The sequence below is a fragment of the Trichosurus vulpecula genome, chromosome 3 (genome assembly GCF_011100635.1).
Source record: "Trichosurus vulpecula isolate mTriVul1 chromosome 3, mTriVul1.pri, whole genome shotgun sequence".
In the NCBI taxonomy this organism is placed as follows: Eukaryota; Metazoa; Chordata; class Mammalia; order Diprotodontia; family Phalangeridae; genus Trichosurus; species Trichosurus vulpecula.
Window position 1 is genome coordinate 137,124,615 of NC_050575.1, and position 11,349 is coordinate 137,135,963.

Consider the following 11,349-nt stretch of genomic DNA (forward strand, 5'->3'; position numbering starts at 1 on the left):
AGACCCCAACCCCAGGGTCCTCAGACTTCTTTGTCTTCCTGTGATGACCTGGGATAGGAAAAAACAACCCCCTGTGATTTTTTTTTGATCTCTCCATCAGAATTCAGTTTTATGTATTTCCTAGATATTAAGGATGGAGGGTAACTCACTGTAGTTCTTCCTGCTATTCTGCCTTCTTGGCTCTATCCTCTATATGATCAATTCTTTGGCCAAATTTTACTGGGAACAAACTGAGAGGGAGGGACTCACCACCTTCAAATACTTTAAGAGCTGTATTGGGAAAAAGGGATTGGTCCTCTTCTAGTTTTACTTCAGAGGACAAAACTAGAACCAATGTATGTGCAGAAGTTATAGGAAGTCAGATTTTGGCTCAGTATAAAAATTTTTTTTCCTGGTATTTATGGCTACTCAAAAATATGATAGTGAATTTTCCTATTAGCAGTTTCTTGCCAACCCTCCTTTATAATAACTGATATATGTGGCCTCAAAGGAACAAGATATATTTACATACCAAAAAACTTGATTTGGATTAAAGGTAACCATAGTCTACCATCTTTTTTATGGAGAAAAGAAAAAAAATTTCATCATCACTTCTCTGGAACCATTTTCATAATATGGATTAATATTTTTCAATGTTGTTTTCATTTATAATATTGTAGTTGATGGAGCCCTCAACTCAATGTTGTATAGCTGTCATATCAGAAACTCCAGTAGTTTATTTTCTTTTCCATTATTAAAACACCATTCTCTGTCCATATGCACAATAAATATTTATCATTACATTTTTCATTATACTAAAGAACTGGAAATTAAAAGGGTGTCTACCAGTTTTGGAGAATGGCTGAATCAAATTAAGGTATGTGAGTATGATGTAATATTATTGTTCCATGAGAAATGCTAAAAGAGATGGATTTATAAAAACTTGGGAAGTCTTTATGAAATGATGCATAGTAAAGTGAGCAGAAACAGGAAAACAATCTATAGAATAACTACAACACATTTTAAATATGGAAAGACTCAAGAACTTTAATCAATGTAATGGTCAACCATTATTCCAGAGAACCAATAACAAAAGATGCAATCCCTCACCTAAAAGAAGTCGGGGAGAGTGGTTTGACATGCAATATAAGACATATATTTTTGGAAACGGTCCACGTGTAGATTTGGTTGCTTGATTTGTTACAAGGATTTGTGTTTCCTTAATGGAGGGGGAGGGAGCTTGGAAGGGAGAGAGAGAGAGAGAGACTAGCAATAATGATTCTTCCCTCCTCCCCCCAAAAAAGAAAAAGAGAGTCATTGAAGAATTTTTTTTAATTTACAGAAATAAATTCTGAAGGAGACTTAGACAAGCAGGACAGCTTCGAAGCTAAAGGTTCCATGTCCTGACCACAGATTCCAAACTTTTATCAAAGAACATCATTCTATGTTGACATGTTATCCACATCAGATAAACTTAAGACAGACAAATTTAATGAATTAAAAAGGAAAATGTATGTAATGGCAAAATTAAAAATTATCATTACAGAGTAAATCATTGTAGAACTCACAAGCCTTAGTATACCTCATTATTTGGCAATAAAGAATAAAGTAACATTTAAAAAATAAAAATGTTTAAGTGTTTATATAATTTGAGGACTACTGGGAAAAAAATTAAAACACATTTGGCCTTAAACAGCTTTACTGTTTAATCATCAAGGCTGAGGACATGCTTAAGACAAAGAAAAACAATACATGAAGCATTGAATGGCACTCTTATTCCACTTCTGTGGATATAGGGCCTTTGTGTCCATTTGACAACCTTTCATTAGTTCAGGCCAAAAGATGAATTAAACTGTGGTGGCCCATGACCAGAGTACGGTACTTCAGTGCCCTGAAAGGGGTTCATTCTCATCCAGCACCCTTAACAAAATGTTCATAGCAGCACAATGAGCAATCAGAAAAACAAGGGTGATCTGTGCTCACTTTGGCTTAAACTTTTGTGGGAATGGAGAAATGGTGATACCTAACGAGCTTTCCCCGCCTTTTTAATAATTTGGCTGTTTTGGGAGTCAGGGAAATCTAGATTCACATTCTGCCTTTTGTATTCTCTGTGTGACTGTGAGTAAGAAGCTACATGTATTTGAGCTTCAGATTCAAACCTTGCAATGTGCTCTGGGGGAGGGAATCATCCTTGACATACTAACATAAGAAACTTGTCGGATAATATTAATCAAAGTTATGGCACACTATAGAGTTTGCAGAAGGAAATAAACAAAACTACCTAAAAGATAAACTTGCAGAAAGATGGTAATTCACCATTACTGGGTTCTAGTATTTTAAGCTTGTGAGGTTGCTAACACCCATTTTTCATCAATACAAACTTTCTATTTCTGAAGATACAATTTTAAACAAGTAGCAAACTATAAATGGCTCTTAAATCCCAAGAAGTTCTTTGGATATATGTGTTTATATTTTGGCTGAATAGTCACATAGATATTATAAAGATAACGGCTGCGTAACACTATTCTGTGAAATTTTTTGCTTTTTTCCATAATTTCTTCAGTCTTTTTGTTGATTGATAAATTCTTTTCTAAAAATTCTTTGTCTTCATGGTATAGTTCATCTCCTGAAAGGTATTAAAATTTTAATTCCATAAGGTATTATGTCACAAAGCATTTCAATCTATCAATAAAACTTTAACTGTTAAGTTTTTCCTATAGGAATGAATATAAGTAGGATTGAAGGAAATTTTTTAAATTCATAGTTCAAGTTAAAAGAAAATTCCAATTTGTAATGAGCAGATCTACAAATTTTGGGGTGGAATTTAAAAACTTCTACCATGACTTTCTCTTAATATTTCTTGCCAACAATTTCCCAATTAATTACCTTTTTATTTGGACAGGATGTATGGTATGATTTCATCAGTATAGGAAGCTCTCAATGAAGAACTTCCTCTACCAATGAAGATCAACACCTTCTTTGTAATTTAGTCTCACAGGTGTGCTTGCAGCACAAACAGACTAAATGACTTGTCCAGAGCCAAACGGCCAGCACTTGTCAGAGGTGGGACTTGAATCCAGGTCTTTCTGATTCAGAGGCCAACTCTCTAGCCACTGTACCATCCTTCCTCTCTTCAGTAGTTAACATCCACATTTTTTGGTGTTCATATGAAAGCTGCTGTTGGGTTCTGTGATTTGTACATTCATTCATTCATTCATTCAACAAAAATTTCTAAAACTCCACATGATAAGTGACCAATCATGATTTCAGAAGACAGATTTTGAAGTATACTTCCTACTCTTGGTAGAGAGGGTTAAAGTTGAAGAAGAAAACATAAATTTACAGACCAAGCCAATGTGCTGAATGTTTGCTTGACTATTCTTACTGATTATAAGGGAAGGCTTCTAACAGAGGGAGAAGAATTGGTGGGTAATGATAGTGATGCAAAAAAAACGAGAAAAGACCAATAGTTAAACAGTTTTTAAAACAGAAGAGAGCAGAATGAAGTTCAAAAGGGGCCACAGACAACAACATTTTGTTACTTCTCATAAGCCCAATTCTCATTAGCATGTCCACTGTACCCAGCTGATACAATACCCATTTAGATTTCTGAACATGTGTAGGCCTTTTGGAAGTGGTTCCAGTCCACTAACTATAGTAAAGAAATGAATTTTTGATTCACTGCTGAATCAGAACTGGGATATGCTCAAAAGACAATAAACATCTAAAGGGAACCTCTTGCTATTTCTTAGCTGGCTAGACTTGAATGAAGAGGCAAAGACTGCAATAAACCCTATGTGAGGACAGAAAATTTAGGCTTTTATCCTCCCAGGACTACTGCCATGTGTCCTGTGAGCACATGCTCCTACTGTTGTTTCTGTCTCCATTAACCATCTTGCCCTTTGTAGCTAAACTCCTCAAAAAGGCTGTCTAAAATAGGTGCTACTACTTTCTTTCCTCTCACTCTCTTCTTACAATCTGGCTTCCAACCTTGCCATTTCACTAAAACTGCTTGTTCTCTCTAAAGTTACTAATAATTTTAGTTGCCAAGTCCAATGGTCTTTTTTCAATTCTCCTTGACCTCTCTGTAGCCTATGATACCATGGATCCCTTTCCCTTCCTTGATACTCCCTTCTTTCAAAGTTTTCGGGACATCACTCTCCTGGTTCTCTTCTGTCCTACCTGACTGCACCTTCTCTGTCTCCTTTGCCAGATCCTCTTCCAGATCATGACCTCTAACCACAGTTATCCTTCAGGGTTCTGTCCTGGACCCTTTTCTTCTTCCTCTATATTACTTCAATTGGTGATCTCATCAGCAGTCATGGATTTAATTACCACCTCTATGCTGATGATTCTCAAATCTATCTGTCCTGCCCCAAACTCTCTGCTGACCTCCAAACTCACATTTCCAACTGCCTTTAAGACATCTCACACTGGCTGTCCAGTAGACATCTTAAACTTAGTATACCCAAAACAGAACCCATTGTCTTTACCCCTAAACCCTCCCCCTCCTCCTACTTTCCCTTTTACTATGAAAGGCAAAGCCATCCTCCTAGTCCCTCTGGCTCACAACATAGGAGTCATCCTGGATTCCTCACTAGCTCTCACCTCCAATATCCAAGCTGCTGCTAGGCCTGCCAATTTCACCATTGTAACATCTCTCAAATATACCCCCTTCTCCCCTCTGACACTGCGGGCCCTCATCACCTCACGCCTGGATTATAGCAATAACCTGCTGGGACTCTGCCTGCTTTAAGTCTTTCCCCACTCCAAATCAGTCTCCATTTAGCCACTAACGTAGTTCTCCTAAAATGCAGGTCTGATCATGTCACAGCTCCCCAATTAATAAACTCCAGTGGCTTCCAATTGCCTACGAAAGCAAACACAAAATTCTCCCTTTGGCATTCAAAGCCCTTCATAATCAAGCCCCCTGCTTCCAGTCTTTGGATACCTTATTTCCCAACATGTACTCTTCAACCTAGTGACACTGGCCTTCTGGCTGTTCCTTGCACAAGACATTATATCTCTTGGCTCTGGGCCTTCTCTCCGGCTGTCCCTCATGCCTGGAACACTCTCTCCCTCCTCTGCTCAGACAACTGACCTCCCTGGATTCCTTTAAGTCCCAACTAAAAATCCCACCTTCTACAGAAAGCCTTTCCCAGCCCCTCTTAATTCCAGTGCCTTCCCTCTTTTAATCAGTTCTTATTTATACTTATAGTTTACTTTGCATATATTTGTTTGAATGTTGTCTCCCCCATTGGACTGTAAGCTCCCTGAGGGCTGAGACCGTCTTTTGTCTCACTTTGTATCCACTGCCTGGTATGTAGTAAGTGCTTAACAAAGGTCTACTAAATGAATGTCTATTCTTCCTGTTTTTAGGTACGGTACTGTAGATAGCAAGCAGCAAACGTCCAAGAGCTGAAGTTCATACAGGGATTTGTGGAAGCCTGAGCATGTGGAAGGGGCAGCAACTGAGGCCCTGAAGATGAGACCTAACCCACTGGTGGTAAAAAGTGAAGATTCATCCATCAGCTTGTGGAAGTGAGCTTCGTGGGGTGAATGCTTTAAGTGTGAGCCCACTCTTTTCAGAGAATAAAGTGACAGATGGTAGAGTATAACCATGTCCATTCCTTCTCCCACCCTTGCTCACAGGGGAGAATGTTTTGTAATCTTGGTCTTATTATATTAATACATGTTGTTGTTCAGTCTTTTTAGTCATATCCTACTCTTCATGATGCCATCTGGGGGTTTTTGGGAAAGATACTGGAGAGGTTTGCCATTTCCTTCTCCAACTCATTTTACAGATGAGAAAACTGAGGCAAACAGGGTTAACTGACCTGCCCAAAGTTAGACAGCTAGTAAGTGTCTAAGGCTGGATATGAACTCAGGTCTTCCTGACTCCAGGCCCAGTGCTCTATCCAGTGAACCACCTAGCTGCACATATACACTATATGTCATAACTCTTTGTAAAAAAAGCTAATTGATGTTAATTGATTAAATGAAACTGTAAAATGAAATTTTAGGAACATGATAAAGCATTTGGCCTTAATTAATTCTCTAAACATACAGGGCACTTAGCAGAGGTTTGCACTTCATTAAATAGCACTTTGCAAAGCTAATGCTTTACATGGCATTACTAAGAATTTATACTGATTCTAACAAGAATATTTTAAAATGTTTTAAATTGATTAATTTACCTGGTAAGAGCTGCACTGCACCATCTAGGGTTAGCAACATAATTGGCAGCCATCTTTCACATCCTTCTGAACTCCGGTCTAAACAAAATTTGTGCAGGTCCGATAAAGAAGCAAAGTTTACAAGTCTTCTTATTTCATAGAACTGAGGTGGTGCCAACCATATTTCTTCATACAGAAACTTTTTTATTGCTTCTGTTGGAGTTACCCACTGTGAAAGACAAAAGTCATAGTTTCTGAAAGCCGAAGGTAGCAATTCAGACAGACTGGAAGGGGACACAAGGCAAATGAATTTTTTGCTTTTCTCATTATCTGTTCACTTATTTGATCAATTCATTCTGTTCAAAACAGAACTTATCATCTTCCTACCCAGATCCACCCCTCCACTGAACTTCCTTATTTCTCTGGAACCTTCCAGTCTCCCAAGTTTGTATCTTAGACATCATTCTTGATACTTCACTCTCCCTCACCACACATAACCAATAGATCTTAACACTTCTACCTCAATTTCTTTTGTATCTCTATTTACAAAGTCAATACCTTAGTTCAATCCCTCATCACCCCCCCCCCCCATCATCTTCTTCTTGGACTACTGCAATGGCTTCCTAATTAGTCTCCCTGTTTCAAGTCCTTTCCCACTCTACTGCATACTACTCAGCTCCCAGGATGACTTTCATTAATCATAGATCTGACTATGCCACTACCCTACTCAATAAGTTCCTTGTAGCCCCTAGGACAAAATCAGAACTTCTCTTTTGGCTTTTAAAGTCCGTCACAACCTGGCCAATCTTTCTAGGCTCATTATACATTACTCCTCATCCTATAAGTTTCCATGGTGCTACTCTATCCTGCCTTGCCATGGAAGCCAGGAGGCAGAGATGAATGAGGAGGGAGACCATTTCAGGAATGGGAGAAAGTCAGTGAAAATGCTCAGAGTTGGGAGATAGAGCATTGTGTGTGAGGCACAGCAAGGAGGCCAGCACCCTGGACCACTCCTTCTGAAGCTTCTTTGCTGGATCTTCATCCAAATCACAACTACAATGGTGGGTATTTCATGGGGCTCTGTCCTGGGCCCTCTTCTATCTCTATACAATTTCACTTGGTGATCTTATCAGCTCTCTTAGATTCAATTATCCTCTCTATGCTGGTGATTCTCTATCCATGCCTAACCTCTCTGCTCACCGTCAGTCTTAAATCTCCAACTACTGGACATCTCAAACTGGATGTCCTATAAAAATTTTAAGCTCAACATGTCCAAACTGAACTTAGTATCTTTTCCACAAAATCTCCCCCTCTATGCTATCATCAGAGCAACTAATGACCTCCTAAGTTCTCTTAACGATAATTTCATCCTTCAAAAGGTATAGGAATTAACAAGGGAAAAATTCAGTTTTGCATCTAACTCTCATTAAACTGGAGGAACTGGTCACTAGGGTGGAAACGATGAGAACCTTAAGGGAAAGGTAAGTGCTTAACAAATGTCTACTGAAAGAATGTCTATTCTTGTTTTTAGGTACAGTGCTGGAGATAGCTGAAGTTCATATGGGGATTTGTGAGAGCCTGAGCATGTGGAAGGGGCAGCACCTGAGGCAACAAGTGTGTGATAGAGAAAAGGAAAAGTGAGATGGACCCTGGATTTTGGGAAAGCAAATTTCAAAGTATTTAGAGGAAAAATAGGTAGAATCCCATGGACCAAAAATTTCTACAAAGGAAGTCTGTCAGAAGGAATGGGAGATGCTCAAAAATGAAATTCTGAGAAGGCAAATGTAAATGCACAGAGAAATAATTTATATTTTAAAAAGGAACATAGAGGAAATGGAAACTAGGCTACATAACAGAAGATGAATAAGAGTAAGGTATGGAGTAGAGATGAACCTCAAAATAGAAAACAGAAGTTATTATTTTAAACCTGAGGAAAAAGTTGAAGCAATGAGTGGAGTCAAATCCTTGTCAATTACACAGAAGTCTTACATCTCTACACCCACTTAAAATCTTATCAACAATGAGAAAGGAAAATTACGAGCAGCACTGCCTCACGCAGCAGAAAGAAGCAAGAGAGGACAAAACAATTAAATTCTGGTGAGACACTCAACTAAGCTAAGCCATATGGAGGACATTTAAGGATGAAAACTGAAGGAAGATAAACAAGAAAAATGGAAAAGTTCTACAAAGATTTATATTAAACTGTTTTCCCACCAAGGACTAAGTATAGCTGTCCACCCTTGGATTCCATCATCTCACTCCTGGTTGTGCTTATAGAAGAGGTGTAAGTAGCACTAAAGGGAACAGCGATGGGAAGACCAACTGAGGCGGATCAAGTACACTTACAAAAGATCCATGTTGGAGGCAACAATTTGGATATGTTGAGTTTAAGATGCCTATGGAACATCTTATTTGAGATATTCAATAGACAGCTGGACATGATGTAAGTAAATCACTATGCAAAAAAAATCATTTAAAGCCTCAAAATTATAGACCTCTAGTCTATATTTTGTAGGTAAGAATCGTCTGAATTGTCCACTGAATGGTCCCCTACTTTCTATACCTATTAAAACACCCACCTGGGGCTACCACAGTAGTCTTCCTATGGTTCCCCTCTAATCTATACTCCATATGTCATCAAAATTACCTTTATGCATAGATATAGCAGCATCACTCCTCTATTCAAAAATCTTTATTTTATAGGCAATAAAAAGTCACCAAAGTTTGAATTCCTTTACTGTGGATTGAAGGCGTTAACATCTATGGTTCCTGCCTTATCTCATTCTCTTTCATGCGCTCTCCACCCATGTAAAACTGGAGTGGATCTGTATTTTGCACACTCTCCTCGTAATATGTTGTGGTTCAATGGTTTTTCAGCAGTGTCTGGTTCTTAGCAGCCCCACTTGGGGTTTTCTTGGCAGAGATACTGGAGTGGTTTGCCATTTCTTTCTCCATCAGGTGCTCCATCCACTGCCACCTAGCTGCCCCAACCTTGTATTATACTTAACTGCAAATGAGTAGGAGCATTCCAGTAGAAAATAAATCCTCAAGGGCAAGGGCTGTGTTTGTTATTTGAATTACAGTGTCTTGTACATTCTGAATTAGAGCTGAAAGAAATCTTAAAGTTCATCGTATTAACTCAATTGAACGAGCGTTTATTAAGTTTCTGTGCCAAGCAATGGGTATAACTCATATGATGAGGGTTAAAAAGGACTTTCCTTGAAACAACCTATAATTTTATTGGGATATTAGATGAGGAAAATTATTATCAGCCGAGTCCCTTCTCTACTCCTTAGTTTTACAGCTGTCTGAAAGCAGATTCAATTCAATGAACCTTTATTAAGCACCCACTGTGTGCCAGGCACTGTGCTAAACCCTGAAAAGTTAAGCGAGTTACGCAGGGGAATTCTGCTAGACCTCAAAGGAAGTATGGGAACCCAGATCTTCCTGGTTCTGGCACCAGATCTCTACCCACTAAACCAAACCCGCAGAGGTCGGTCATATAACCATTCTCATCCCCAATTTTACTATGAAACAGGCATTTAGAGATTTGGTGACTTACTCGCCAGCGATCACACAACAAGATGTCAAGAATTATGATCTAAACCCAGACCTCATGACTCCAAATGCTGCACCCGTGCCTCTATTACACCACCCTGCCCTCACGGAGCTTGCAATCCTCCCCTCCCCCCAAAAGAACGACAACAATGATTTCAAATAACGGATATGTGCATAAGAGAGAATTATTTTAAGGATAAGAAAAAGAGGATGAAATGCAGGAAGGGGAAATGACACGTCCACGGTGACAGAACTCCCGGTGCCGGGGTTTCCTTCTTCCCCCTCCCAGGCTTTCTGTGTGTTTAGGAGCGAGGATGCTTCCGAAGGCTCCCCTCCCCTTGCAGCTCTCCTCAGCCAAGTGCTGAAGGGGTTCCCCTTTACCTCGGATTTAATCGCTTCCATCATGTCCAGGAAGGTCTGGGGTTTGCTATGCAGGCAGCAGACATAGAACCTCGTGTCAAAGCGCCTCCCTCCTTTCTTCACAAACGGCGTGAGCCAGTTACTCCACTCCTGCAAGGCCCAGATGTTGGGTGCGCACCCGAGGCGCTGGCACAGCTGGAGAAATTGGCCAGGGTCTTCCTGGACCCTGGCCCTCCAGGCGGCTAGGTCTGCGAGCGGCGCATGCGCCCGGGGCAGGTGCGGGGCCTCGGCGCCCTTGGGGAGCAGCAGGAGGATGCCCGATTCCTCGAAGGTTTCCCGGATGGCGCAGATGCGAAAAGCCACGTCGTCAGGGATGAGCGAGTGAGAAGCAGGCCGGGGCGCTACGGCCACCTCGGGGTAGGTTTCCCTGGGCTGCCTGGGGAGGGGCAGGCCGAAACTCGGCGGCCCGTGGTGGGGTTGGAAGACGGAGAGCCAGTCGCTCGAAGAGTCCGCGGCCTCCATGACACCGCCCGGGAAGACGTGGGCGCCGGGCATGAAGCCGCTGTTCCGGCCGCGCTGCAGCAGCAGCAGCTCGTAGTCCTCGGTCGCGGCGGCCGGGCTCGGCCCGGGGTGGTTACGGCCCACGGCCAGCAGCAGCGTGGCGGCCCGGCGCCACTGGCGCAGCGAGCCCTGCATGGCGGGCCCGGGGCGGAGCGGGCCCGGCGCGGGCTGACCGGGCATCCGGCGCGCCGGGCTCGCTCCCCACGCCGCGTTCGGGCGTTCCGAGGCTCGCTCGCGGCTAACGGAGGAGGCGGGCGGCCGCGCCAGGCGGGGCTCCGGGCCGCTAGAGCCCGGGGACGGCGCTGACCCCTGACTCGGGCAGCCGGACCGCGGCGCCGGACCCGGGGGTGACAGTGACATTGACTGCCAGCCGCTGCGTCCGGATCTGTGAAGCAGGTCTAATATCCGCACCTGGCAGTCGGGAGAAGAGCGCGTGGGTTCCAGGCCGGAAGGGGCGTTAGCCATTGTTTCCGTCCCACTCCCTCACCTTACCGAGAGGGCCGGGCCGTGCCCGAGATCACGCGTTAAGGTCGTTCCGGAGCCAGGCACCCGTGACCTCCGACCCACAGCCAGCACTAAATGGAGCTGTACCGTGTCGTGAGAGCACTATTAGAGAGCTCCGGGGCTCCAGCGTACCCCAAAAATGTTGTTTTAAATAAAACATGTGCTTGTTTTTAAATAAAAACAGCTGTAGTTCATAGAGTAAATCTGCACC

The 11,349-nt window shown here is 42.2% G+C and overlaps 1 protein-coding gene across 1 annotated transcript; it reads right to left on the reverse strand.

The window, feature by feature from the left end:
• Positions 1–1,006: 1,006 nt before the first annotated feature.
• Positions 1,007–11,126, reverse strand: NUDT19 (nudix hydrolase 19). Its single transcript, XM_036752164.1, has 3 exons — positions 10,095–11,126; positions 6,177–6,384; positions 1,007–2,605 (listed from the first exon to the last, which is right to left on the reverse strand). Exons 1-3 carry the CDS (start codon positions 11,097–11,099, stop codon positions 2,400–2,402), a joined length of 1,419 nt encoding a protein of 472 aa, XP_036608059.1. The 5' UTR covers positions 11,100–11,126; the 3' UTR covers positions 1,007–2,399.
• Between the last annotated feature and the right edge of the window lie 223 nt (positions 11,127–11,349).